Source organism: Rosa chinensis, chromosome 3 (genome assembly GCF_002994745.2).
Source record: "Rosa chinensis cultivar Old Blush chromosome 3, RchiOBHm-V2, whole genome shotgun sequence".
Taxonomy (NCBI): Eukaryota; Viridiplantae; Streptophyta; class Magnoliopsida; order Rosales; family Rosaceae; genus Rosa; species Rosa chinensis.
This window is the reverse complement of record NC_037090.1, coordinates 17,972,506-18,000,097: the sequence shown is the minus strand read 5'-3', so window position 1 is coordinate 18,000,097 and position 27,592 is coordinate 17,972,506. Positions and strand designations below refer to the sequence as shown.

Genomic DNA, 27,592 nt, shown 5'->3' with positions numbered 1-27,592 from the left:
AAAACACAGAAATTATTGCACACAAAATATCAGTGCTTAAAATAAACGACCAAGAGAGTGAAGACAAAGATGGAGCTAATAGTACGTAGGAACAGAAATAGGGGATGATGGTGAAGGCCGGTCATCAAGGAAACTGTTTACCTAGCTAGCTATAAAATAAGTTCATTTTCATTGATGAGAAAGAAGGGCGTATATAACATTAAGTAGGAGTACAATGGCTGTTGATCTGTGTGGGAAGACAGGGGTCCAAAATGAGAGCGATGTATACGTTGAGGATTCAAAGACACAAAAGTGGATTTCATGTCAGATGAAGATTAATACACAATAAAAAATTCTTACATACGGCAGCCGCATCACGTAGCTGTGCGGTTATCCAATCAGAATCCATCAAAAATTTATTTCATTTCAAAACTGCCTCTGATTTTTTAAAGTAAAATATTTAAAATACCCCCTGCTAGGAGTCTGATTGGTTAGCCCGTACTACGTGTTCCTTGCGTCTGCCGTACGCAAGACTTTCTCAATAGACAAACGTGTAAGTCAAGAGAAAAGAAACATTTTATTTTTGGCCAAAAACAAGAAGATATATTAATTAAAACAAGCTATTAGAGAGAGAGAGAAAAAAGAAACTTGAATACTTAAAAATATTACTCATCACTTATCATGCATGTAATGGAAAGTCAGTGGGGGTTTGTGGAAATTGGGACAAAGTTACAAAGGCATCAACATCCATTTCAATTATGAAATCGAGAACAGCTATGGAAGTAGTCCACAGGTTGACTGGTTGGGAGTCTCTGTCTTTCTTTAGCTCTGGAGAGAGGTAAAGAATCAGAGCACAATGAGTCGTGAAGTTTCCTTCTTTCTCTTTGTTTTGCACCTTTTGGTCTTTGTGTACTGTTTACAACTTTTTTCGGAGTCCGGACTGCAATGACAATGACAACCAAGTAAAAAAATAAAAGAAATTAAGTTGATTTCTCTTCTAAACAAACCAGCTCTACCATACTACATTACTACATATATACACACACTATTGTGATCTAGTGATATCACATCACCAACCCTCTTTTAACTTTTATGGATTCTTAGCCTTATAGACCATTACATGTTAGGGTAGCATATATTCCCTCAGCACTTTGTATTGCTAAAGTATGTCTGTTACATATTGGGATATTGGGGTATAGTGTTGTTAATTATATCGATAACATAACATGTTAAATGGTTTAATCAATTAGTACTGAATTCATCATAAATGTGTTGAATGGAGACGATCATTCCCTCTCATCATTTTCATGAATTTGTCCCACAAGAAATCTTTTGGTTCCTCTAGTTAATTTTTTATTTTAAAATAGCAATAAATCGTGAAACACTCAATTATTATAATAAATAATTTCATATGATATCAATAATAATACAATAACATATAAAGAAACTTAGACTTTAATATCAACTAATAAAGAAAATAAGAGAATTGCAGAAGCCGGAGTTAAAACTAGACATTCTAATCATTCTTTTCTATCTATGAATTTTTGCTTTGTAGCAACGAGTGAAATCGGAGCAATCTAAGCTATCAAAACAGTTTGAAACTAAAGTTGATTTCTTAACACTGATAGAGAGAACTTGTAGGAAGGAAAAAAAGGAGAGTTGAAGAACGCGCCCCACGGGCTGGTGTCTCTGTGAGAGCTTGCTGTTTCGTCGGGCGGCACGTCCTTAGGGCGCTGTCGTCGGACGGGTGTGCGAGGTTTATGTGAATACTAGAGGGGCTCTCTGGCTTAGGCATGGTCCAGGAAGGGTTGATGTGCAGTGGATGGCAGGTTGGGCAGATCTGTTTCGATCTGACCTTCTCTGGTCGTGGCCGAGCATAGGTGCAGAGTGGCGTGGGGGTCTTGCTGGCCAGCATCGGGTTCTAAGGTCACCGAAGCAGATTGGATCAGAGCAGTGGATGGGGCGCATCTCCTGGCAATGGAGATCCAGAAGGGATCTGTAACACCTTGAGTCGAACTTCGATATCAGCGACGACCTATGGTCGGCAGCGGGGTGCTGCAGGGTCGATGGCGCTAGTTTGGTGGTGGGATTGCATGGTTGCTGCTCTTTGGTGGCAGAGTTGGTGGATGAGGGACTGGATTTCTACAGATCCGGCGTTCCATGGGGAGATTAGAGGTTGTGCCCGGCTTAGGGTGAGTTGGGCCCTTTATGGTGGGCTGTTGACTTTAGTTTTATAAATAATTATTGTTATTTTATAGTTTTGTTGTTTGTCTATAATAAGTCTCTGCCTTAGGTTGGTAGGACGAGATGGGCTTAGTGTCAGTTTATGCGCTTTGTGTGCCTTGTCTTCTCCAGGTAGGGGGCGAGTTCTTTGCATTGGCAAATGGTCGTTACCTTCTAGTGGCAATAACGTGTCTGCTCTAGGTAGGCAACAAGTTTCTTGCCTGGTCAAATAGTCGCAGCCTCCTAGTGGCAGGGTGAAACTAAGTATCACTAGATTTAATTTTCAGTGGCAACATAGTAGGAAAGCTATGCGTATGGTAATTATGCTACCTTGTAATTGGGTTACATATCAAGTTATCTTTCTGTTATGTCACCGCTATATCAAAGCAAATAGAGTCGCCAGTAGAGCGCTCTTTGCTAGTTGGTGTCTAGTTGAATACAGTTGTTTTGTAGAGACTCATGATAATATTTCAGGACGTTCTCTAGATGCTTATTGTAATCAGGGGTTTAGGCTCAATGTCCCCCCCCCCCCCCCCCCTCCTTTTATATTCAACAGTTTCATTAATCAAGGCTTGAAATTTGAAAAAAAGTTTGAAATTTTTTGCTGGTGAGTTGTGACATGTTAGTAAATTATAATTCTAAAATTATAAAGGTTATGACTTATGAGTTCGATTCTCACTGGCAAATATAAGGGAAGGGTATGCTAAAGTTTTTTTTTTTTTTTTTAATACAAGCATCGTCGTGTTGTTATGCAAAGTGGTGAAGTGTTGCACCAGTCTGTCCCCTTTAATTTATTATTATTTATTTATTACACATCAAGATCCCAAGTTTTTATGGATTCCTTCTTTGTTACCGAGGTTGACTCTATGGAGTGTGTCAATTGAAAGAGAAGGGGAGACAACTCAAATGCCAGCGAAAAAATAGAAGAAACCTGTAGCCAGTGACTAGCTCCGCTATGGAACTATGTGTATAATTCTCTTTTGAAAGACACCGACATGTTCTAACTAGGATAAAAAGATAAGGACATCTCATGCCAATTAAACAAATTCCAATGAGACGTGAAAAGACCAGATCCCATTCCGACATCGATATGTGGAATCGTCTTGCGCCATTCACCTCACATAGTTATGAGAGGGAAGGTCGATTTTTACTCGAAGGCAACGATACATCTCTTTTTATTTTATTATTCATATGAGATGGTCTTGCTGACGAGTTTGTGTGTCTATTTTGTTTTTTCTTTTGTGTGGTTTTTTCAATTGCGAACAATGACATTATAGTTCGGTTGAGTCTCAACAAAAATGATGTTGAAGAGGTGATTATAGGGGAGGTCAATGAAAGAAGAAGAAAAAAACACATTTTGATTAACATCCCTAAATCTTCGATAAACTACTAACTGGTTAGACAGAAAACTACTTCTGACCAACTAATATAAAAACAAAATCTGTTTCTAAGTTCTTTTTTATTTAGGGATTTTGTCCATTTACCTCATTTCTAGATATTTTTTTTCCCACTTACCCCATTAAGTTTTTTTAATTCTCCCTTACCTAAAATACTCTAAGTAAGACTTTCCTAATACCCCATTAAGTTTTTCTTTTTGCTTTTTGTTTATTTTTGAGACTATTTTACCCTCACCCCTTTATTACTTAGAGAGAGAGAGAGAGAAACCATAGGAGACTTTGTCGGAATCAGGTCACCAGATTCCCGCCGTCACTCACCGGACTTCTCTGAAAACCTCACCGAAAGTCTCCAAAGAGGTCTTCGGAGATTTCATAGGTCGTCGGAAAGGTTTATTGCTCCCAAATAGACGTCTATTGCCCCCCAATAAAAGAACAATAAACTTCTATTGTCTCCGAATCAATGTTCTAAAAGGCGGCCTGGGCGACCGCCTAGGTGCTAGGCGCACCCTAACCGCCCCGATTATGGGGTAGGTGATGAGACAAATCGTTCGGAGCTTAGGCGGGCGCCTGGGAGGGCTAGAAAGCGACTAGGTGGTCTGGAAGCTGGGCTAGGCACTGCTTTATTTTTATTTTTTCTGAAAACTCAGACGCATATGTTTGACACTGATTCTCAAAAGGTTGGAGGTCTATCACTCTCTCCTCCACAGATTGACCACCATCTTTATCTTCTAAACTGCTCTTGATTAATATCATAATCGGAGAGTGCAAGAAAGATTGAGAGAGGAAAGAGGAGATGAGATGACTCACTATAATCTAAAAGTGAAGAAGAGTCAGGGAGAGAGAGAGAGAGAGAGAGAGAGAGAGAGAGAGAGAGAGAGAGAGAGAGTGGAGGTAGAAGAGAGATGCTGGAGGTAGAAGACGAAGATGAAGAGAGTTAAACAAGCACGTGGAGCTTGTTTAACAAAACTAAAATAAAATAAAATAACAAGAGATGTGGAGTCATGAGCTATTCAATTGTATTTGACCACTACAGATCACATTTGTGATCAGATTTGGCTGTTTGGAATAGTTTTTTTTAATCTTTTTATAAGATAGGGTTTGGATAGTTATAAATAACTACTATTAGGTATTATTTAATAGTTTTTTTAGTATTACTTATTATTGTAAATTAAATAAATATTTAAAAAATAAAAACCACCTAGGCCCTTGGTTTCCGCCCGACTAGCACGTAGCGATTTTTAGAACCTTGCTTCCAATAGAGGTTTATGAAACCTCGCCGGAAGTCACCAAAGAGGTTTTCGCATATCTCATATGGGGCCGGAGAGGTTTATTGCCCCTGAATAAACCTGTATTGTTCCCCAATAGACGTCTATTGCCACCCAATAGACCTTTTGGTTGTCGGAATGGGAATTAATCTCCATAAAATTAGACAAATAAAACTTTGATTAAAGAAAAAACGAGGAGATTACATCAATTTAAAACATTTATTGCCCCCCCCCCCCAAGTAACCATTTATTACGAGATAATAAAACCTTTTTTTTTCCCTTCTTCTGCCCACAGTTTAAAGAAAAAAAAATGATTCGGGCACCCACCTCTCAAGTTTTCTCTGCCTGTTTCCGCCGGTTGCAGACCCTCAGTTGCTGTTTCAGTCCCAATCGGTCGATCGAAACAGGAGCACGCAAATGTCTGAATACCATGGAAGGTGAGGAAACCGGCGAGATGGAGATCGCGACATTCGTTGGATCGTCGGAATTTGCAAGAGAGAGAGAGAGAGAGGCGTCATTCAGATCGACCGGAAATTCAGCCACTCCAACGATGATCTCAGAGACTTTGTCGAGGTAGCTCCGAGGTGAGGCGGCGCTGTTCCGAGGCTCTGATAGAGACTGAGTTGGACGCCATCGCCGCATGTCATCCAAGATCGTGATGCCGGAGTTCAACGTCACGCTAGAGGTGACCGGAGATCGGAGAGAGACAAAAACCTGATGTGGAAATCAGAGAGAGAGAGTCATGCTAGATAGTTTGAGTGGCATAAAATGTAGTTGTTAATTATGTCAAGGGCAGGACTATCATTTTGCCTGAAATAGGTAAGTGAGATTAAAAATTTGTTGCTGGGGTAAGTAAGATAAGTTTGGCCAATTTTGATGCATTTGGTCTAGATCCCTTTTATTTATTTATTACATCAAGAATTCATAATCACAACAACTAGTCATTCGTGAGTCAAACTCACAACCTCTCACATACAAAGAATATACTAATGCCAGTAGAACAAATGATCAAAGGCTAAAACCTGCTTCTAAGTTCTAATCCCTATGAGAAAAAGAAAAGAATTACATAAAGAATCACTCAAATGAATTCTGCACTACTTATCAAAAGAAAATAATTCAATTAACGTATAAGAGGATAGTTATTCAATATATAAGACAAAATGAGTACCTTTAAAAAATAAAAATAAAAGATAAAATTAGTAATGAATTACTTTGTTGTTAGTTTAGGTTTCAATTTTTTTGAGTTAAAATAGCTAAAAATGTGAAATATAACTATTTATTAAACAATTGTGCTCTAGCAATTCTAGCTAATTGTTAGTGATATAAAATGTTTTATCCAATCATAAGTTGACATGTGGCCAAAGAGAAAAGAAAAGATGAAAGAAAAATATGGCTGGAACTTTAGCTATTCACAATTCACTAGCAAAAGCATCTCTAACAGTGACATGTGGCCAAAGAGAAAAGAAAAGATGAAAGAAAAATATGGCTGAAACTTTAGCTATTCACTAGCAAAAGCATCTCTAACAGTGACAGCTATCTTCATAGCTAAAAGTAACTAAAACTAAAATATAACTAGTTACTTTTTCAATTTCGCTCCAACAGAATACCTAAATCCTAAGTTAAATTAAATTTTTAGATAAATTTTCACTCCTCTCTAGCTAAATATATTAGCTAAAGTTAAATATAGCTTTTGTTTATCTAGCTAGTATGTTGGAGATCAAACTTAGCCTAAAATTAGTTAAATTTTAATTTTTATATTTTTTTTTTGAAATAAGTATTCTGTTGGAGATGCCCTAAATTTAGCTACCCATTTTACCCCAAGTAAAATGTAACTTTGATTTAGCTATTATGTTGGAGCTGTGTTTTTCTTTAAAATTAATTAGATATGAAAAAAAGTTTTTTTTTTTAATATAAATGACAACTTTATTGATAATAATAAGAAAAATTACCCCTGATAGATGTACAAAGCTACATCAAAATGAAAAATAACAAGAACAATACTAACAACAACAAAAGTTAACCTAACAAGGATACTAAGAACAAGGGGTAAAGCTATGGTATGTTAACATTTCTCATACATCAACTATTTTTACCCCTCTAAGGACTCATGTTATCACTTTGAGGACTAATATTACTATTTTGAGGACTCATGTGGTAACTAAAAAATTTACCACTTTAAGGACTCATGTTACTATTTTGAGGACTAATATTACTATTTTGAGGACTCATTTTACTACTTTTAAGGCAATTGTATGCATGTCATGCGTTAACACATTGTAGAATTTTCCAAGAACAAGTTCACACGTTGGGTTACTGAGTCAAAAACACTCTTCACTACTTTTTTGCGCCATTGACTTGATGCATAAACTCTCGCAAGCGTACGAATCGTGTCAAGATAGGGAAATATTAAGCAAAAAATTATCGTACCACTGGGATTAGTGGCTAACCTACAATCCTTAGATAGACGGAACTAGAGTCACTAAGCAAATAAAGGAAAAAAGAAAATAAATAAGCAAATAAAGGAAAAAAGAAAATAAATAAAAATGCTATTCTAAGGCACCAAGCCTTAGCAAACCCGTTGGGTCTGAGTTATTGGGGTAGGACACTGTTCATTCAATATTCTCTTATTTATTGTAAATGAGAAATATATGATGTAAATAAATAGTAATAATGAACATTTTAGAAAACCTATGTGAGCCCCAGAAATATTTAAGGAGTTAAAGTGAAATTTCTCAAGATTTAATTTATAACCTCAGTAATTAGTAAGGAACCTCAGGAATATTATTTTAGGTGAAATATTGAATTTAAAGGTTCGACAAAAAAGTACCCAACACGACAAAATCGTGAGAATTTTTTCCGACACCCAAGCTATTTATTATAAGTTTCTGAAGTTAAGAACTATATAAATTTATATTAAATAAAAGAAATTACGTTGTACAATCTGGACAGTTGAAATTAACCATCGCTTGATCAGAGCCGTTCAAAATCATTTAAGAAAGGACTATATTATATTATTAACCATGAGGTCATTTATTATCTTTTAGTAATAAATGACATCACGGTTAATCTAAAGAGATTCTCAATTAGTCTTTTAACAGTTATTTATTCGTGTATATGTTAACAGATAATAAATGACCTCACAGTTAATCTAGAGAGATTCTCAATTAATCTTTTAACAGTTATTTATTCGTGTATATGTAAAGATAAAATAAGTAATATAACACTTCTCGATTATTATTAATCTTTCAATAGTTATTTATCCGTTTACATACATGTCTGATGTCACAGCTCGTAAACATTTGGTGGGGCCACTCAAATTGCAGTGGTGTGCTATAAGTTGTAAGATGTAACTGCTTTGCTTGGGGCCTTCCATGTGATCCTAAGGACACAGAAGAGAAGAGAGTCAGCAATAGCTTTGCTTTCGTCTTTATCTAGAGTTATAAACAACCTCTTTGTCACACCTCTTCCCTTTATCACTCACAAGCACTAGGTCTTCGTCTTTATATATTCCCAAATTGAAGTGCAGCAAACAAACCGACCATGAAGAAGCAGAGTCTCCTCCTCGTCATCTTTTCTCTCTTTCTTTTCCTCGTCATCTCATCACATGCTCGTCATCTTCCACATGACCAAGGCTCATCAACTGCCGCTGCAGATCATGGCATCATGGACGTGAGAATATGATCTTCCGTATCTCATAATTTCTGTCTGATTTCTATGTCAATATAAACTAGCTAATTGATTTTCTTGATCTTTATTTTGGGTGGTGGTCGATCATTACAGCTAATGGGATCGGAGGAATGCCATGAGAAAGATGAAGAGTGTCTACAGAGGAGGATGATTGCAGAAGCTCACCTAGATTATATCTACACCCAACACCAGAAGCCATAGATAGACATGTCAAATGGGTTCCCAGAAGCTGTATAGTATTACTAAATAATTATGGACTTATGCTCCAGATAATAATAAAAGCAGTGAGATATGAAATCTTAGAAGCATAGCATAAACCAAAAATATATGTAATCCACATGTTGGTGTGAAATAAATATATTAATGTTATGCAATCAGCGGTTAGATTCTCTTTTGTTATTGCAATTGTCTGAACTTCATTTCTTCACTCTTGATGAGTTTAATCCAGTTTCAGAAACAGTGACACTCAATATGGAATTGTTGAACCGTTTGACCTGTGTTGACACCGACGGTTATCTGGAATTGCAAATACATGTCATCTCTGTTTTTGGTCAGCAGCTCAAAATTCAAGATGGGTTACCATCAGTGGCAGTGGTATCCCATCAAGGCCGGCCAAGCACAATAGTACACCCGAATTCAACCAGGTCTCACTATTTCATGGTCATGCGTGATTGGCCATGGAATCAAACACAACTATGAAGATGAAGCAGGGGCTTATGGGGCTTTTCCATCCTCAACAATTTTTGCAGGATATCATAAGATTGGTGATCCCATCTAAGAAAGAATCTTCAGAGACCATGTGCAAATGTGAAAGAGTTTATGGCATCAACCAGAAGAAGTAGGGGGAATGGTTGGCAGACAAAACAAAAATAATAAATTCCCATATTCTCTAACTGAAAACCCAGATTCAACAATCGAGGGTTTTGCAATTACAATCTGTTCGCACGTAAAAGATGCTAATATACTTGGAGATGAGGTTAACAACAGAATAAAAAATGATCGAAAGAACTTCAAAATTGCATCTGCCGCACAATATACATAGGGAAAAGAGAAATGCAATTCTAAAAAGTTAAAGTGGCATTATCCACTCTCTCTCTCTCTCTAAAACAACTGAAGTAACAATTGAAGAAAAGAAAAAACAATATTCATCTAAAATGCTAAAACCACATTCGGTAAAGGAATAAATGAAGGACTGAAGATAAAAAGAAACAAAACTTGGTTCCATTATTATTGTGACCATACATAGGCATATCCCACTACCATTTGCCAATTGTGATTTGTGAAGCTGGAAGGGCATGGTTCGGGAATCTGAGAGTGTATTTCCTTGTTTTGCTGGATCAGATATCATGCGATCAAGGGCAAAAGCGCTTTAGCAAAGTAACAAACAAAATAGCAAAACATCAAACCACATCACTCATCAGAGAATCACTGAGAAGCAAACTATCTGGAATATAGATGTATTTTTTCTTTTCCTCTCAACTATGAATTAAACAAAAAGAGAACATGGAGCTAGTACAAAGCTCTCACCACCATTCTGTGGCTCAACACAATTAGCACTGAAGAACAACTCAACTACAATACACAACCTGTTATCTCATATATTCATAACTGTTGGGTCATGGATATATCTTTTGTTTTTGGAGCACTAAACATCCTTTTCCTGCCAAAAAGTAAAAGAGGCAACATTATCATCCATAAAAGTTTTAAAATAACGCACCAGAATGATATAACATCAAAAAATAAACAGAAAGAGGCAAAGGGATCTGGTGATAAAATCCTTAAGAATGAGGGACTGCCATAAGAGAGGGCTATTTGCTTATGAACAAGATCTTACCAATTTAATTCGGGTAGCAACCAGTCCCAAATCCTCAAGTGAATTTTCATCCATACAATTTGCATGCACAATGGGACCCTTCAGAACGCTCCCCTCTGCAGTTCCAAACTCACCATCCCCAGATGGAACAGTCATATACACAGCTCCTTTGAACATCCAGTCATCACTTTCTTGACAATAGAAGTCTTCAAACGTATTACCACATATAACACACGCACATTGGCTTTCGTCAGCTGGAACCATGGGCTCATTACTGATCACTGTCTTGACAGTCATGTCGTTTGAATTGTTGGAGTCAAGTTCAGAAGAACTTCCTGCCTTTCCAGTAACCCAGTTGGTTGAATTTGCATACCACCCCCTTGATGCCGTAATGGAACCATCTGCTTCGGGAGTTTTCAAAGTATGCCATTCCAAGTGCCTATCAAGACGTTCTTTAAGTTTGAGCCTGAGGCCACATATGCTACATTTATGTGGAAGGTCCTCAAAAAGCTCATCGATGACAGATGGATGTAATTCTCGGATTTTATCTGGCTTAAACTCAAATCCTATTAGGTTTCTTTTTTCTGTCTTAGTAGATTGAGCCAAGGCATCAGAGGGTTTAGCCACCTGTTCTGTGAGAGACACATCATCCATTTCAGATGAAACAGGAACTTTTGATGATGCTGAAACTGGAGAGACAGTAGTGGTGGTAGTCGTGGATAGGTTCTGGCTTTGCACCTCTATCGGCTTTTGAGATGGCAGAAGAGTAGGTGACTCTGACTTTGATGCAGATATCAACCCCTTGGCAACTAAAGAGCTCAAAAGGTTTGATATTGGATCCTTGGCATTTTTCACCACATTTGGATCTTTTGCTGTTGAGCTACCCTCTAGAGACAAAGGTGGTTGGCCAGGTGGAAGAGGTGGATGTGCAACCTTCTGCAGAGTACTTGAGGTGGTCGGCGAGTTCTCACGGGAAGGATGACCTAATGAAGGTGCTGCTGCTGCAACTTTGGACCCTGGAAGTGCAACTTTGGTAGGCGGCCGTCCAATTGGCAAGGGGGGCGGACCACCTGACTCTGGTGGCATTTTTTCCTTGTCACCAAAATTCAAATTGGGCAGGCTACCAGTAATTGATTTATTAGAGAGAATTCCGGTCTTCAAAACAGCAGCCAACAAACTACTTGTGCTTGACTGTCCTGAAGTTTCTGCAGCAAGGAGATTAGAAAGATCTGATACAGAATTTCTAACTGTTGAGGGCATTATAGAAGTAGCAACGTGAGGTACATGGGGCTTCTGAGTCTGATCCAAGGATTCAGGCTCTGTACTGTCTTGTTGTTGTCGGAAGGGATAGTGGTGCCTTGATTGGATGGCAGCCACTGAGGAAGACAAAGCCTTCAAATCTTGAGCCTGTGATTTCGCCATGCCACCTAATCGAACATTGGACGTTGGAATAGGCAAAGAGTCCTCAGTATACTGGCTATGCAACCCTAAGTCCGATTTTCCCAAAATTTCAGATACTTTTAAATCAGGAGGAAGGGATGGAGCATGAGCAGGGTCTTGCTCAGCCAAATAATTACGGGGATGCTGTATTTTTGATGTAGGTGAGGGAGAATGCTGGTGCATCAGCAACTGTCCAGATGGTGATGCAGCTCTCAGAGACTGCTGCTGTTTCCCTACAGCTCCATTAGACCCTGTTGCAGCATTTGTTGGCAACCCAAAGCTTGAGGCCCCAATACGAGAAGACATCATCTGTGCTCTATTTCCCAATCTTGCCACAGAAGAGTCTCCACTTGTCGATAACCCACTTAAACTTGAAACATAACGCTCTGAATGAACTGAACTAATGACAGGAGCACCAGGAGAGGTCAGCCGATCCACAACATGTGACTCTTGCAATGACCAAGGTGATGGCATACGGTGCCCGAGAGCAGCTAAATCTTTCTGATCACCGATATCAGCAGCCAAGTCCAAATCATTTACTCTTTTCAGTTTACGAGAGCCACCAACAAACCCCTGCATATGATCAAGGTCAATCAACAGACACATAAGATAAGTCTTTTATAACGTAAGATGATCCAAGTTTGTGCATCCTAGTGTCAAAATGTGTGACAGTACATAAAGACATTGTCACTCTCATATCATTAATTCTCACAGGGCAGTGAGAGAATGAGTAGTTGCATCAGACCCAACAGGAATTAGCTCAACAACTATGTAGGTATCATGTGAACTCTTATAAGAGTGGATAGCTATCTGAAGCTAAATGAAGAACAAAGAAACCAGCGATTTCTTTGGTTCTCGAATCTCTATTCGCTATGAACTGGGACTGAGAAATAATATTTATACCAGTAGAATAATGGATACTTACCAATTTCTCTGAATCATCAGAAATCCAGCGCTCTTTTCTTGAATTACTAGAAAGATCAGGGGTTATGTGATCTGTTGATCTTGAGTTCACATCATCCCACATGTATTCCTCTTCCTCAGAATTCTTCCAACTACTAGACAACCCACCCCTGTTTCTATTTGCAATGGCTTGTGGTGTCTGTAAACGAGGATCAGCATTTAATGATTTAGGTGCTGAGTAATTTAATCCATGCTTCTTGTTAAAACCATTTCTTTGGCTGGAAATTGTTTCGGCAACACTGCTTCCACCTCCATACCAAGGTTTATCATGTCCTTGCTCGATAATATTCCCACCAGATCGTCCAATGCCCAAGGTTGAACTCCTTCGAAGATCAGAATCATAATCAAAGTCGTCATATTCGCCACCAACGTTCTTCTCATGAAAACGCTCACTTAGTGCATCTCTAGTTGAACGCTGAATATTCTGCAAAAGTTGACAATTATGTGAAACTATAGGAACAGTGGAATTATACACCAGCAAAATCAAAATTATCTTCTTTTTTTGTAAAAGGAGAGTTTCTATCAAAATTTACTTCACATACAGGCATTTTAACAGGAGGATCAACCCACGATCGTCCAGCACTGATACTTGCTACTCTGTCCGGCCTGTCTAAATCATCAATCGAGTTTGTCATAGTCCCATCTAAATCACTAGCCATCCCTTTTGTCTTCATACCAAAAACAAGCAGAATTAGAGAGAAATAATTAGTATATATGGAGCATGGCCTTAATGCTACATTCTAAATTTCTAATTCTAAATAAAAAGGAGAAGAAAGCATTCCACAGGAATGAAAACTCAAATCAATGGATATAATCTTATGAAGAACTAGATAAGTAAAACCATGCATAACCAGATAATTTGCATATGATGGTAAATCAAGGTCCACAGGCCTGTACAAACACTAAGCATACAAAATGGCAACTATTTACATGAAAACAGAAAATGTACTATCAAATATGAAATTATTTGTCATATATAATAATACTGTAGAAATTTGAGGATCTCCATGATATATAAGAGCATATTTTTTACCCATAAACTCTCAGAATGGAGAACGCAAAACAAAAATCACAGAACCATATAGAAGATCTTTATATAAGATAGTTGTAATTTCAAAACCACTAAATACTGCTACATCTTTGAAATTTCAAATAAAGATATTTGAAAGTGGGCATAGCATCAAGTAAACCAGTAGAAAAGCAAACAAGATGAAATTCAAATATCCAAGAAACTTCATATGCTTACAATAACATAATAGGATGCCAGAAGTTAAGAGCTCAGGATTTCCCAACCATGATTTCAAAACTCCACTTACCCTGGTTGGTTGCTGAAGACGCTGCCTTTCCAAATACTTGGGGTTCACATGAATGCTATGTGCTGGACGTTGTGACTGTGAGTCTGGTCTAGATGTTGTAACTCCAGAGGACGAACCATTTGCTGTAGTACCAAACCCAAGTTCTTTCTCAATCATCTGAAGTGTCTGAGCAGGGAAGACACCTTTCCAAGTTCCAAAAAGATGACGCATGCTTTGATGTATAGGGGGTTCAACCTGTCTATATGCCTTGCAGAATACCTAGAAGACCAGAAAAGGGGAGAAAGTGGTGACTACAAAGTAACTCAAACAGAATCAAGCCAATTGTGCAGTTGTGACACAGATTGCTTGCGAAACAAAAATCTTTTTTTTTTTTTTTTTTTTTAGTAAAACCTGATACTTAGTAAGTGGATGAACACCAGGAAAAGTCAGAGTTAATGATTTCCTAACTGCTAGTGGTTAGTTCTCAATCTTAATATAATTGAGTATTGGAAAAGACATTCTTACGTGTCGAATGTAAACAGCATGGTTTAAATCTACCAAAATGAGCAAGTTGAAAAATGAGAGGCTTCATGCAAAATAGAAATCTAACCTCAGGTAGTCTGGCAGCAAAGTATTTTATGTAATCCCTTCCAATATTCTTTACAATACTGTCCAAAAGATAAAGCGATGGTAACTTCTGCTCGCTAGGAACCTGCAAGGACTTTCTACGATCAGAAACTGAACACTGGTTATAACAAAGTTCTTTCTAAGCAAATAAGTAATAACCCAACAGCTCAACACCAGAATGTTTCCAAAGGAAGTTGGCAATGGGGAAGAAGCAGTGTCAGTATAGGCTCTTCAAACCATTTTAATGATAACAGAAGCAGCAAAGCTGCACGTATCATCACTTCTCATAAGCTAGGACCGTCCAGAGTACAGCAACTCCTTGACTTAAAAAAGTTTCTGATTTATTTCTTTCTTTCTAACATTGATAAATAAAAATATAACTATGCATCCTATCCTAACCCAGCCACTTCGCAGCTGAACCAGGAGCATGAGGCGCATGTTCAGTTCCTGTATCACCAGGATTTGAGTCTTGGTTTTACCACTGTATTGAAAATAAGCTAAGTAGTATCGGTACACCCTGCCTCTGCCACTCTTGCATAATCTAATATCTAAAGAAACATCTCCAAACACGACACAATCCAGAGCTCAGTAGATACCTTAAACAAAGATGGGATAAATTCAAAGATAAGCAAAAGATACTATAGAGATTTTTTGTGCAAAGCCATGTCCACAAGGATGGGACAAATTTGTTTTGATTTGGAGCCAAGTGCAATCTGTTGCATGAATCCCATTTCTAATAAAATGACTACATTCTTCTCATGTACCTACTCTATACAAACACAGCATCCTTGGTGTGCAATGGACATAATAAATTTTACACAGGTGACTACAAAAATGTCAACTCAAACCTATTTCAACAAGTTGGGGTGGAGTCAGCAAAAGAAAACGATTACAATGTACAAACCCTGATCGAAGTTAGTTGCAGTGAGACTCTCAACTATCGTATTGATACAAGGTTTCATTCCACCGATGGGAAAACTGACGGATAATACAAACTATCCCATTCACAGTTAGGATTAGGCCACCACAATTGTTGTAGAGGAGCTTTGTTATTCGCATCCACAAATAAAAAAATCTTTAACAAAATTACGCGGAATATGGAACAAAACCACAACTCTATGATCACATAAACACATCGCATCCAATAGAAACTCTTTTTTCCCCAAGGGTCAGACAAAATCACTTCTTTTTTTTTTTTTCTTCACTAACTCATGGGCACAACAACAAGAGACATGCATCAACGCACTAGCACAATCTAATCCTCCTCTTTCCCACCAATTTACAAGTAAATTAAAAAAAAAAAAAAAAAACACTGGCGCCATAACTGAAATCATGAACACAAATACAGCTATGTAAAGCTGGGTTTCACCTCAATAATGTTGGCGCATATAGTGGCAGTGACGGCCTTCGCAGCGTTGACGTTCTCCCCAGCGATTATGGTCAAATTGGTGATGATTGGCTTCGAATTGAACGTCAGCTCCGCCAGCGCCGTCCGGTACTGGCTCACGAGCTCCTGGTGCTGCACTGGCTGCGGCACATAGGCTCCGCCGCCGCGAGGGTCATTGCCCTCCACCGACTCTCTATCACTCACCCTGAACCTCTGAAGCGCCGGATTAGCTCCGCCGGGCCTTTGTCCGAAGCCTCGGCCGTTCAGATTCGGATTCAAAACACCTTGGTCGTCGTTCAATCTCGCCTTCTTCAACCCTGGTTCGTTCGATCTGCCAAACGGCCTACGCGAGCTCTCCATATCCATCAACAATGACGAAACTCAAACCCTAAATCTGATTTCCGATTACATAACAAGCATCTGTCTATGACTATTGGAATTCAATCTAGAATATAAGAAAGTAAAAGGGCCTATCGCTAAATTGTACATGGAGAATCGGGATAAACCCTGGTTCGTTTCTTATTACAAGCATACAAAATCATCAAAGAGACAAAACAAAAAGAAAACTTGATAATCTGAGGCGAAAGACTGGAGCTTGATTCAACGAGCTTGGGATTTGGGAATTTAGGGTTAAGATTGGGGAAGATTTGACGAGAGTGCGCGTATCTGCGTGAGGCATATATAACAGAGGACCAGAGCGAGATTATTTTGTAGACAAAAAAAGAAAAAGAAAAAGATCTTTCGTGAATCGAAGAAAGGAAGGAATTTTTTCTATCCGAACCAAAATGAGGAATGAGCTGTTTTTTTTCTTTTTGAATGAATTACAAGTAAAGTTTTTTTCTTTTTGTTTTGGATCTGAAATTACATTTAAGTCAATTTAGTAAATTTACTATACACGATTATATTGTGAAAAAACTGAAAACTATAACTTGTTTTCGGCCCAACAATAACGGTATTTCTTCAGTAACTTGCTTGCAAAAATTACTACGTACATGTGAAGTGATAATCCTTGTAATTATCAAGACGTGCTTCAATAGCCTTTGACCAAAAAGATTAAAGGAAAGAGTGACTAAAATGCAAAACAAATTAGACATCAATACACCCTAAAATCACTGGACCACTGGACCTCGGAAAATCCTTGTATTATTCCTCGGAAAAATATTTGTGAAAAAAAACAAATTCGTAGTGCGATACATAGAGGATCACTGGACCACCAAAATCGTGTTTTTGTGTTACAATGAATGTTGAGATTGGTAGCTTCACCCGTTGCAACCACATCATTAGTGATGTTAATATTCAGTTGTGAATTAGTAGCAGCAGCACATATAGTTAGGAACAATGCAAGCATGATTGACAATAATACATTTCTTGCAAACCAACCCATGATTGTTTTTAGGACGGTTGAGGGTATGTATAGTAGAATCCTTACCGTTGTCTCACATTTTATAGTTTATAATTTGGCTCACATTTAAATGTGTTTAATTTCGCTTTTAGAAAAGTTAGATTTCCATACTAAATATGATCTAGCAAATTAGATTATACTTTTAAAAAGCTTACTTTATTTTGATTTGTAAGACACCTTTCAAAACGTGGGAGTATTCACTTCAAGCACTACGCAGATTTTATTCAACGATCGATGATCAGAATTAGATCGGAATCTGCCTCATCTATCTGGACTGTGTTAAGGTTTTTTCAATCCAATAATAAGACAACATTAGTTAAATCAAACTCGCTCTTCATGGGGTACCAATACAGTCTTGGAATGCAAGTTTTGATCTTCGAATAGTTTTAGATTGACGTGGAGGTTGAGATTTGACATATGCTATGATATGATTTGTTAGCTTTAACGTTTTTGTTGCAATGGTGTTTTGACTGGTTGGCAGGACTGTGCTTTTTTTCTAGATGAGGGGTGGCCTTTTTATAAACACTGGCATTGATTTGCAGGTTTCTAAATGGAGTAGTAAGTAGTGGGGTGATTACTGCTTTGGGAGTAGGGTGATCAGAGTCTAGCTTAGTTGTTGCAGTGGTGCTGCGAGAGTGGTAAGGAGGGTCGGTGATTGCTGATGACAGGACCCGTCTCGAATTTCATTCTGAAATCCTAGGTGGCCATATGGAGCCCACTTTAAGAATAACTCTACTAAAAAATTTGGCAGAATCACCCCTAAAATGGACTACCCAAAACCTGTAAAAACACATTCACTTCTAATAAACCATCCTTATTCCTCTGGAGCAGCCTTGCTCCCGAAATCACAACAACTCCACAATTTACAACTGAAATACGAACCATACAACATAATCCAAATACACAAGTGTAACTCTCAAACTTTACAACATTTGTCCCACAGGTTATCAGAGCAATCTTAAAGAGATAAAAAGTTCATATTACAAGTAGGTTCAACAATTATCCTACAATATGAAAATGACAGCAACATATGCTATGCCCCGAATCCTACTATGCCGAAACAACTACTCTGCAGACTGGGCAAAAGAAACCGAAGGGCCCAGGGGAAAGTAGATAAAAACGTTAGCGTGAGTGGACAAAAAAAAGTAATCAAAAAGATAAAATGAGTTTATACTTTCCCACGTTTATTTCATTAAAAACCGATGCATGCAACAATTATAAAGTACATTTCTTTAAGCTCGAAAACTCATGAGAACATACCAGCCCCGCTGGTTAAACAAAAATTAACAACAGAGTATGGGGAAGAAGTCATTACCATACGAATAAGGGAGCCTCCCAGGCTCGGGTCGGAGTGTCCCACACTCTTGAGCATCCCATGCTTTGCTCAATTCACCCACAAACACAGAGTAAGCAGGGAGGAGTACTAAGGGCAAGTTCACTGGGCATCCTATTGCCCGGGCACCACGTCAAAAGCAGCAGCTGCTGACCCAGAATGATCTTGTTCATGTTTCCACCGGAAAGAGGGCAAAACCACAGTGGGAGGCCTAGGTCATGAACTCGGGTAGGAGGCTGACTGAGGCCGTGACCTAGGATGCCAGCCTGGCCCAAAACAAAGCAGCTCGGGGAGACGCGCCTTGGGGGTGAGTGGAAGTCAGTTTCTTGTCTTCTAGCGGCGACAATTAAGGCAGGCGCGTTGCTTTCGTTTTTTGTTGTTTTGTGGATATGTGCGGCGACGTGGCATGTAGCCCGTTGGTGAGCAGCTACAGATTTGAATGCAACGATCCACAGATCTGGACCGTTGCTTATGATTATGAAATGGATCTGACGGCTGGAGATTGCAGAGGTTAAAAAAAAAAAAAAAATACCGTTAGATTACAACGGTAACAAAATAAAAATAACCAAAATTTCCTATAAATACCTCACCTCCTAATTTACCTCTCACACCAAAAAAATCATCTATCTTACTTCCTCAAATTTTTTTGCTCCTTCTCCTCATAGCTTTCATACTCTACAATTTTTTTATTCGAATATGAGTGTATGAGGGAATACGATTGTCCAACCCATAGGAGATCCAAGTATTGACGGGACACGTTGGCAGACTATTGAAGACATTCAATTGTGCAAGTCTTGGAGGGCTGTTAGCCAAGATCCGGCAAAGGGTACGGAACGAAGAAAAGATGATCTATGGTTAGAGGTACGCCAACACTATGCCGAACATTGGGATGGATATGTCCGATCATTGCAAGCTTTTCAAGGGAGGTGGAAAACCTTGAAAGTCAAACTCTATGCTTGGCATTGTGCGTTAAGGCAAGCGAAACTTTGGTACAAGAGTGGTGCGAATATGATTGATGAGGTATGAATTTGTAGTGTAACACAAATATTAATTTTTATTATTCTTTTAGTGTATATTAAAATTTAATTAGTTGATACATCTTACTTTAAATTATTAGTTGAAATATTTTGTTGATAATTATACTTTAAATTATTAGTTCATATATAAAATTTAGTTGATAATTATACTTCAAATTAGTACTTCATAATCATATTTTAGACTTCATTTTATTTAAATTATACATTATACTCACCTTATACTTAAATAGTTGATACATTGTACCTCGTTTATATTTGTACTAATAGATTTATACTTTTTTGTTTAAATTAAATAGCTACGTCAAGCACAAGATTTGTGGAGAGCTGCGATGACCAAATCGAAAGGAAAACAAAAAAAAGGTGATTTCATTAATTTAGAATGTTACGAGTTTGTTAAAGGGTTTCAACAATTTGAAGACATTCCAAACCATTCCTCTTTGGCTGGAGGAACCTCCAGGAGAGAAACTGAACGGATGCACACACAACAATCCGCTCCTGATTCTCATGTCCATTTGGACATAGATGCAGATGAGGTAAACGCCGATGCAACTCCAAATCCTTCGGTGAGGCCTCAAGGAAAGAAGGCTGCCAAAGAAGCTCTTCGGAAAGGAAAGAAAGCATCTAATGATTCCAGTCCTCTGACAGCCGCTGTGGAGACTATAGCAACTAACCAAACATCAATGATGTCTGCCAAGGAGAAACGTGATGAGGAATATGCTCGACATCTCCGTGACCAACAACAACGAGATTATATACGCTTGCAAATGGATATGCGAAACGAGGCATTCAAAATTCAAGAGAGGGAAGAGCGTATTATGGAGATGGACACAAGTAAGATGACGCCAACCAAAAAGAATTACTGGCAAAGAAAACAAAAAAAAATTGCAGAGAAAGAAGCTGAAGATGCAACCCGTGGATCTAACATCCCACAACCACCATTCCCCGGTGGGTATTATCCACAATCTCCTTTCTCCGGTAGCTATCCACAACCTCCTTTCCCTGATGGCTATCCACAACCTCCTTTTCCCGGTGGCTATCCACAACCACCATTCCCCGGTGGGTATTATCCACAATCTCATTTCCCCGGTGGCTTCCCATAACCACCATTCACCGGTGGTGTCCCTTCCCCACCTTTCTCTTCGGGTGAATCCACCAACCCCAACCATATGGATGACCCCACAAACACAAATTGGATTCCTAATGAAGATGAGGATTGGGAAAATTAGGGAGTTATCTATTTTAAATAATTGTATTGTTATGATTCCAATGCTTGGTTTTTTACTTATGTAATATTAGATTGATGAAATTAACATTTATTGGAATAATACCCTTACAAATGAAAAGCTAACTGAAACCACACAAACATAATTAAAAACATTAAAACTAAAGTAGAAACCACACAAACATAATTAAAAACATAAAAACTAATAGAAAACACACACAAATAGCAGATCTAGATACGCCTATTGCCTTGAAATTCCCAAAAGTGTTGAATGAGGTCTTCCTGAAGGTTGGAGTGACACTGCTCAGATCTAATTTGTTGGTAGCGGTCCATGAATCCGTTCATATGATGAGCATATCTACCAACAGGATCAAAGTCTCTACCGGTTGATCCCTCCCATACCTCAGCAATCCTGGGTCTCATATTATTATCCTCCTCATCATCGCTATCTTCAGGTCGTTGATTTTCGACAATCATGTTGTGTAATATAATACACGTCAACATAATGTATCGAAGGTCCTCTTTATGCCACCCACGAGCAGCTCCTCGAATAATACCAAACCGTGACTGTAATATACCAAAACATCTTTCTACATCTTTCCTATACCCCTCTTGAGCCTTTGCAAACTCAATTTCCTTGGGGCGTGTAGGATTTCGAACAGTTTTCAAGAAAGTCACCCATCGAGGATAAATACCGTCGGCGAGATAGTACCCTAAATTGTGAGCTCTGTTGTTAACTTGGAATTGGACAAGAGGTGCTCTACCGGCGGTAAGCTCATCAAACAATGGAGACTTTGCCAAGACGTTCAGGTCGTTGCATGCCCCAGGCACTCCAAAGAATGCGTGCCAAATCCAGGTGTCGTAAGATGCGACTGCTTCCAGGATGATAGTGGGGATCTGTTTCCTACCACTATATTCTCCAGCCCAACCTGTCAGACAATTCTTCCATTGCCAATGCATACAGTCAATGCTCCCAATCATTCCTGGAAAACCTCTCCTCTCAGCTTTGGTAAGAAGTCGTCTGAGGTCGGCTGCAGTTGGAGCGCGGAGGTATTTTGTTGAGTAAAGATCAACAATTCCTCGTGTGAAGTGCTGAAGGGCTGCAACGGAGGTGGATTTCGCCATCCTACAATACTCAGCACATTGATCTGCCCCTGCACCGTACGCAAGCATTCGCAAGGCAGCTGTCATCTTCTGCTCCGGAAGCAGTCCGACTTTGCCAGTAGCATCTGACCTTTGAACAAAGTAGCGATCATACTGGCAAAGGTCAGTAGATATACGCTGGAAGAGATTGAGACTCATCCTGTAACGTGTTCGGAACTCCGCATCTTTGAACACTGGCCGATCGACAAAGTAGTCGGCCAACATACCTTTGCCCCTTTCTTCTCTAAATCGTTCCTCATTTGGTGCACGACCCGGATGAGAACCGCGCCATCGGTGTTGGTTTCCAGATTCTTGAGCTACTGCAGCCATGACAATGGCGTTGGTGGCCATCATCTCTTCATCATCCTCATCCTGAGACCGTCGAATTTGATCCCACAAATTGTTCATTGCAACGAGGGGAATTTAGGAAATATGTAATGCTAGAGATATGAAAAGGGTGAAGTTTTGTTAAGCTCGGATGGTGTGTGTATGTAGTGAAAACATCATGTCTATTTATTGAAATTTTCCGCACATAAAAGTGTCGGTGGGTTATCACTCACTCATTTCAAAAAACTTGTCGGTGGTGTGCATGTGATAAAAGTGTCGGTGGATTTTAAAATTTGTTCACACTTTTCAAAAAACTTGTCGGTTGTGTGCATGTGATAAAAGTGTCGGTGGATTTTAAAATTTGTTCAAACTTTTCAAAAAACTTGTCGGTGGTGTGCATGTGATAAAAGTGTCGGTGGAGTTAAAAAAAATTTCACACTTTTCAAAAACTTTGTCGGTGGTGTACATGATAAAAGTGTCGGTGGAGTTTTAAATATTTTCACACTTTTCAAAAACTTTGTCGGTGGTGTACATGATAAAAGTGTCGATGGAGTTTTAAATATTTTCACACTTTTCAAAAACTTTGTCGGTAGTGTATATATGATAAAACTGTCGGTGGAGTAAAAAAAAAAAAAAAAAGACAAAAAAAGAGTGTCGGTGGACATATAATTTGTCTACCAATAAAATTTTCTTTGGTTGCATTTGCAAATTGTTTATCAATACTATTTATTTACATCATACATTTCTCATTTTCCAAAAAAAAATTTATAAAATATTCGATGAATAGTAACTGACTGGTGACCCTGACCCAATGGGTGGAAGCAAAGATCCAGTGGCAGTGAATAGTTTCCTGCCCTGGTGCCCTGGTGACCCAACGGGTGAACTTGCTCTAATAGGCTAGCTAGTAATAAATATGACGACCCAGGTATGGTGGGTTAAAATCATATGAAAAACGAAAATCAGTAAGACTTCCCCAATATCTCACGAGAAAATACATATCCTAACGACGTGACCCCGCACGCCAAAATATTCTCGAATTCATAAATAATTAGGCTATGAATAATAGATGAGTAAAATTCTCTCGAAAATCCCATTTTCGAAAACCTTCCAGAAATCTCATAATCGACAAGTAAAAATATAAATAATTCCGGAAATCACCTCAGAAACTATTTCATCGAAATTCAATATAAATCACAAATTCAAAATCGAGCATAACAAACTTCAATTCGAAATTCCAATCGATATGGTAATGAATACTCAAATCCAATTAATATGCTCGATAACTTAAAACAATAATTTAAATCACTAATCCATTTCCCAAATCAAAATCAATATCAATTTCCCGAAAGTGAATTATAATAATATGATAATTAATTAAATAAATACTTATTTCGGAAAAAACAATTGCATGCATCATTATTTAGAAAATAAAAGTCCACTCACAGTATACGGCTAACGTGGTATTCAAGCGTAAGGATCCTCGTCGAGCGCTGAGTCAGTACCTCGTCCTGTACACAATTGTATTCCGTAAACAATAATTCGACAAATAAATTCGATTCTAAAACGAAACCCGAAAACTCCACGTAAATCAACATCTCCATTTCTTTCCGGATTCAACCCAAACTTTACTATTAATATCAATCCGTCGATTAAAGCATTCCATAGCGGAATAAGGGAAATCCGAAGGTCGGATTCCCACAAATCGACATTCGAAACTCTAAACTTTGGAAATTCACAATCAATGTCAAACTTCTAAAAAAATTCACCAAAATCATATATTCAACCTCTTCAACAATTATATAATTTAATAGGCTAAAAATCGAAGTCAGAAAGTAGCCCTACGTGCCTCCACGCGCCAACTACAATGGTGGCACGTGGGCCCCACATGCCACCGGTCACCACCTCCGATGGCCACCAAATTTCATATACAACAACAACACAACAAGTCTAACATTTTTCTCAACTACAACAAGTTTCAATTTTATCTTGAAATAGTCAAAATCGGCCGGTGAAGAGAAACCCAAAAATTTCAAACCCTAGATTCGGAAATTCCTTCGATTCATCCTCCACGCTATAAATTGGAGCTAATAGCTTGAGGGAAATTGGTCACTGGCTCAAGGGGCTCCTACTAGACCCGGTTTGGTGGTTGGAGATGGCCGGAAACGGAAGAATCACTGGAAAACCTCCAACTGCTACAATGATTATTTTTTGCTTCGATTCGGGGTTTTCTGGCCAAATGGTTGTAACCCAAGGTCACTAGGGTGTAGAGGAGGAAGAGGCGCTCCTGTGGTGGCCGGTTGGTGGCTGGTCAGCGGTGATTCGAGGGGAAGAAGAAGATAACCGAAAGGGGAAAGAGAGAGAGTTCGGGGGTTCGGGGGAGAGGAGAGAGAGAGGTGGGTTTCCGGATTGGGAAAATTTTGCAAACAGTACATCAAGTAAGGGCCACTGATGAAACTTATACATAATTTTTCAAACCGATTATTTTGGTACATGAACTCCCGAGCTCGACCCACTTTGTAGACACACTGTCACTAACGGTGTGATTCCCTCTGCCACGTGGCCCTTTTTTAGGGGTAAAATCATTTGTACGGATTTTCCCTCCAATTCCTTCCTTTTTGCTGCCTTCCATACAACAGTCTCCATGTTTCCCGCCGAAAATCCTCTATAAGGCAACCAATTTGTTGAAAATAAGGGGAAAGTAAAAAAATGAAGTAGTCTGCAGAAAATAAGGGTATCTATACCAGGAAACTGAAACCAACACAAAACCATCCAAATCAAAGTACTTAATTAAGATAGATAACATTGGTTTAAACTACATCAATACCATTATGGCCGCCAAATTGGTCAAACCAAAAACCCCCTGTTACATAAAAGCTCTATAAAACCCAATGGCATTTGTAACATAACATAGGATAACAAATGCCACAATAACAGGGGGTATAAGCTGGCAATTATACCATAACTTGGTTCCTAAGAAGATACATTTAGGGCTTCCACAAGGCCGTTTAGAGTTTGGGTTTTGAACCCTGAGCAAATGTCGATGCAGATGCAGAAACAGATTTTGCAGCAAGTTTGGGTGATTTCCTAGAATTCTTTCTCCCTGCAGTCTTCTTGAATCTCTTTCCCGAGGTACCAGGTATTGCTGTTGATCTCTCATTCCTTGGTTTAGTCTACAAAAAAGGGAATATACAAGCTAATGAGTTGCATCCAACACATAAAAATATGCAAAGTCCCAACGAAGATAAAAAAGCACAGAAATACATAGCTGCAAATAACTTACTTGTGCAGTTGGATGCACCACACTGCCATTGTTTTGAGAAAGCAGAGTATTCCCATCATCACATCCTTGCTCAACATTCACATTCACATTGACATTCACCATGCTTTGCAGAACTGATGATGCTTGAGAAAACACATGCTCTGCATTATCGTAATTTGATCCTTCATCTGGCACTTCAGTATCTTGTGGAGTGTTGTGTTGAGGTGGGTTCTCTTCAGCCATCTGTGGTTGAACATTAGGAACTGCAATGTCCTTTGCAATGTCAGGGTCCGCTTCTTGGTTCACACCCTGCATGGATGCATTTAAAATCATAAAACTAGGGTTGGGTTTGGATTGGTTCGGTCCAAAAAATTTGAAAACTAGAACGGTGTTTGCAAACTGCTGAGACCGATGAGAGACCCAAAACAATCGGTCGGGTTTGTCGGTTTTTTTCAGGCCAAGAAATATGGCAGGAATGCAGAAACTGTAAAGCAAGTAGAAAATGCAGAAATGCAGCAAAACTTAAAGCAGAAATGCAGCAAAACTGTAAAGCATAAATGCAGCAAAACTGTAAAGCAGAAATGCAGCAAAACCTGTAAAGCAAAAATGCAGCAAAACTGTAAAGCAGAGAATGCAGAAATGTAGAAAAACTGTAAAGTAGAAATGCAGCAAACTTGTAAACCAGAAAATGCAGAAATGAAGAATGTTGGAAAAGTCCCACATGGAAGAAAGTTTTAAGGTTTATAGCCTTTATAAGGCCCCATCCTCCCAAACATGTGAATGGATGACATAACATAGATGTGGGCTTTGTGGCATTGGTGGGCTTTTCCTATTGAATTTCCCAAAAAATATGCATATATATAAGTCAAAGATGGGCCTTGGGACTCTTGGCTCGGTTTGATTAATTTTTTTTTTTTTTTGGTAACTCTCAAGTAGGTTATACCTGGCTTCTTCTTAAACAAGTCCTCTGGTTGTGCCATCTCTTCTCACATCTTCCACACTTAATATGAGAATAGTAGCTCTTCGGCAGCACCTCAGTCCCAGCAGGTGGTGGTTCCTCACCTAAACATTACAAGTACAATGTAGTGATGACATAACATATATCAAGTCCCCATCAAAAATGAATTGAATACCTGGTTCTTTGCTTCTCTTGGTTTTGGGCCTCCCTGGTTGCCTCCTATAGAGTGGAGGTGCAACTGGCCTCTCTATCCTTTCCCATTCAGCAACACCAGCTATGGGATTTAAAACCACCTCATATGCCTCAAGATATTTCTGTTGTGTATACCATTCAGCAACAAACTCATCAGGGCTACATCCTTTGCTATATATAGCAGCAAATGCATGGGCACAAGGGAGACCAGACAGATCCCATCTTCTGCATATACAAGACCCTGCATCTAGCTGCACACAATGCTGACTAACAACTCCACTTTCACAGGCCATACCTCTTCCTTGTATTTCAAATCGATTCTCACTTGACTCAATTGCTCTATATTCATGGCTCCATCTTGCATTTTTCTTCATTATCTTCTCAACTCGAGGTCCCACTTTGCATCTCCATCTTCTTGCATAGTTCCTTCGATTGTTTACCTTGTCATCAATGCAATCCTTATATCTTCCAAACACGGCAGTATTGGCTTTTTCCTTGCCTGAAGCACACTCTTGTTGAAGGACTCGTAGTGGTTGTTCAGAAGAATGTCACACTTGATTTCCTCCTTGAAATGTGACCCTGACCAATGTACTGCTGGCCTATCAATACACCACTTCCATGCATTGAATGATGCATTTTGAAG

General features: G+C 38.8%; 2 protein-coding genes across 2 annotated transcripts; both read right to left on the bottom strand.

The window, feature by feature from the left end:
- Positions 1-9,528: 9,528 nt before the first annotated feature.
- On the bottom strand, positions 9,529-16,874 carry LOC112193756 (polyadenylation and cleavage factor homolog 4). Its single transcript, XM_024333987.2, has 7 exons — positions 16,059-16,874; positions 14,673-14,774; positions 14,084-14,341; positions 13,310-13,435; positions 12,730-13,191; positions 10,386-12,377; positions 9,529-10,211 (listed from the first exon to the last, which is right to left on the bottom strand). The coding sequence occupies exons 1-7, from the start codon at positions 16,440-16,442 to the stop codon at positions 10,197-10,199; spliced, it is 3,339 nt and encodes a 1,112-aa protein (XP_024189755.1). The 5' UTR covers positions 16,443-16,874; the 3' UTR covers positions 9,529-10,196.
- Positions 16,875-21,301: 4,427 nt separating this feature from the next.
- Positions 21,302-22,621, bottom strand: LOC112194215 (putative nuclease HARBI1). Its single transcript, XM_040516982.1, has one exon. The coding sequence runs from the start codon at positions 22,619-22,621 to the stop codon at positions 21,302-21,304; it is 1,320 nt and encodes a 439-aa protein (XP_040372916.1).
- Between the last annotated feature and the right edge of the window lie 4,971 nt (positions 22,622-27,592).

What these genes read in the sequence shown, in the direction of transcription:
- LOC112193756 (XM_024333987.2), bottom strand. Translation starts at nt 16,442, where the DNA reads ATGGATATGGAGAGCTCGCGTAGGCCGTTTGGCAGATCGAACGAACCA. An exon ending in TTGCTGCCAGACTACCTGAG is followed by an intron (nt 14,342 to 14,672) that starts GTTAGATTTCTA and finishes CTGGTCTTCTAG; the next exon opens with GTATTCTGCAAGGCATATAG. An exon ending in CTGATGATTCAGAGAAATTG is followed by an intron (nt 12,378 to 12,729) that starts GTAAGTATCCAT and finishes GATCATATGCAG; the next exon opens with GGGTTTGTTGGTGGCTCTCG.
- LOC112194215 (XM_040516982.1), bottom strand. Translation starts at nt 22,621, where the DNA reads ATGAACAATTTGTGGGATCAAATTCGACGGTCTCAGGATGAGGATGAT.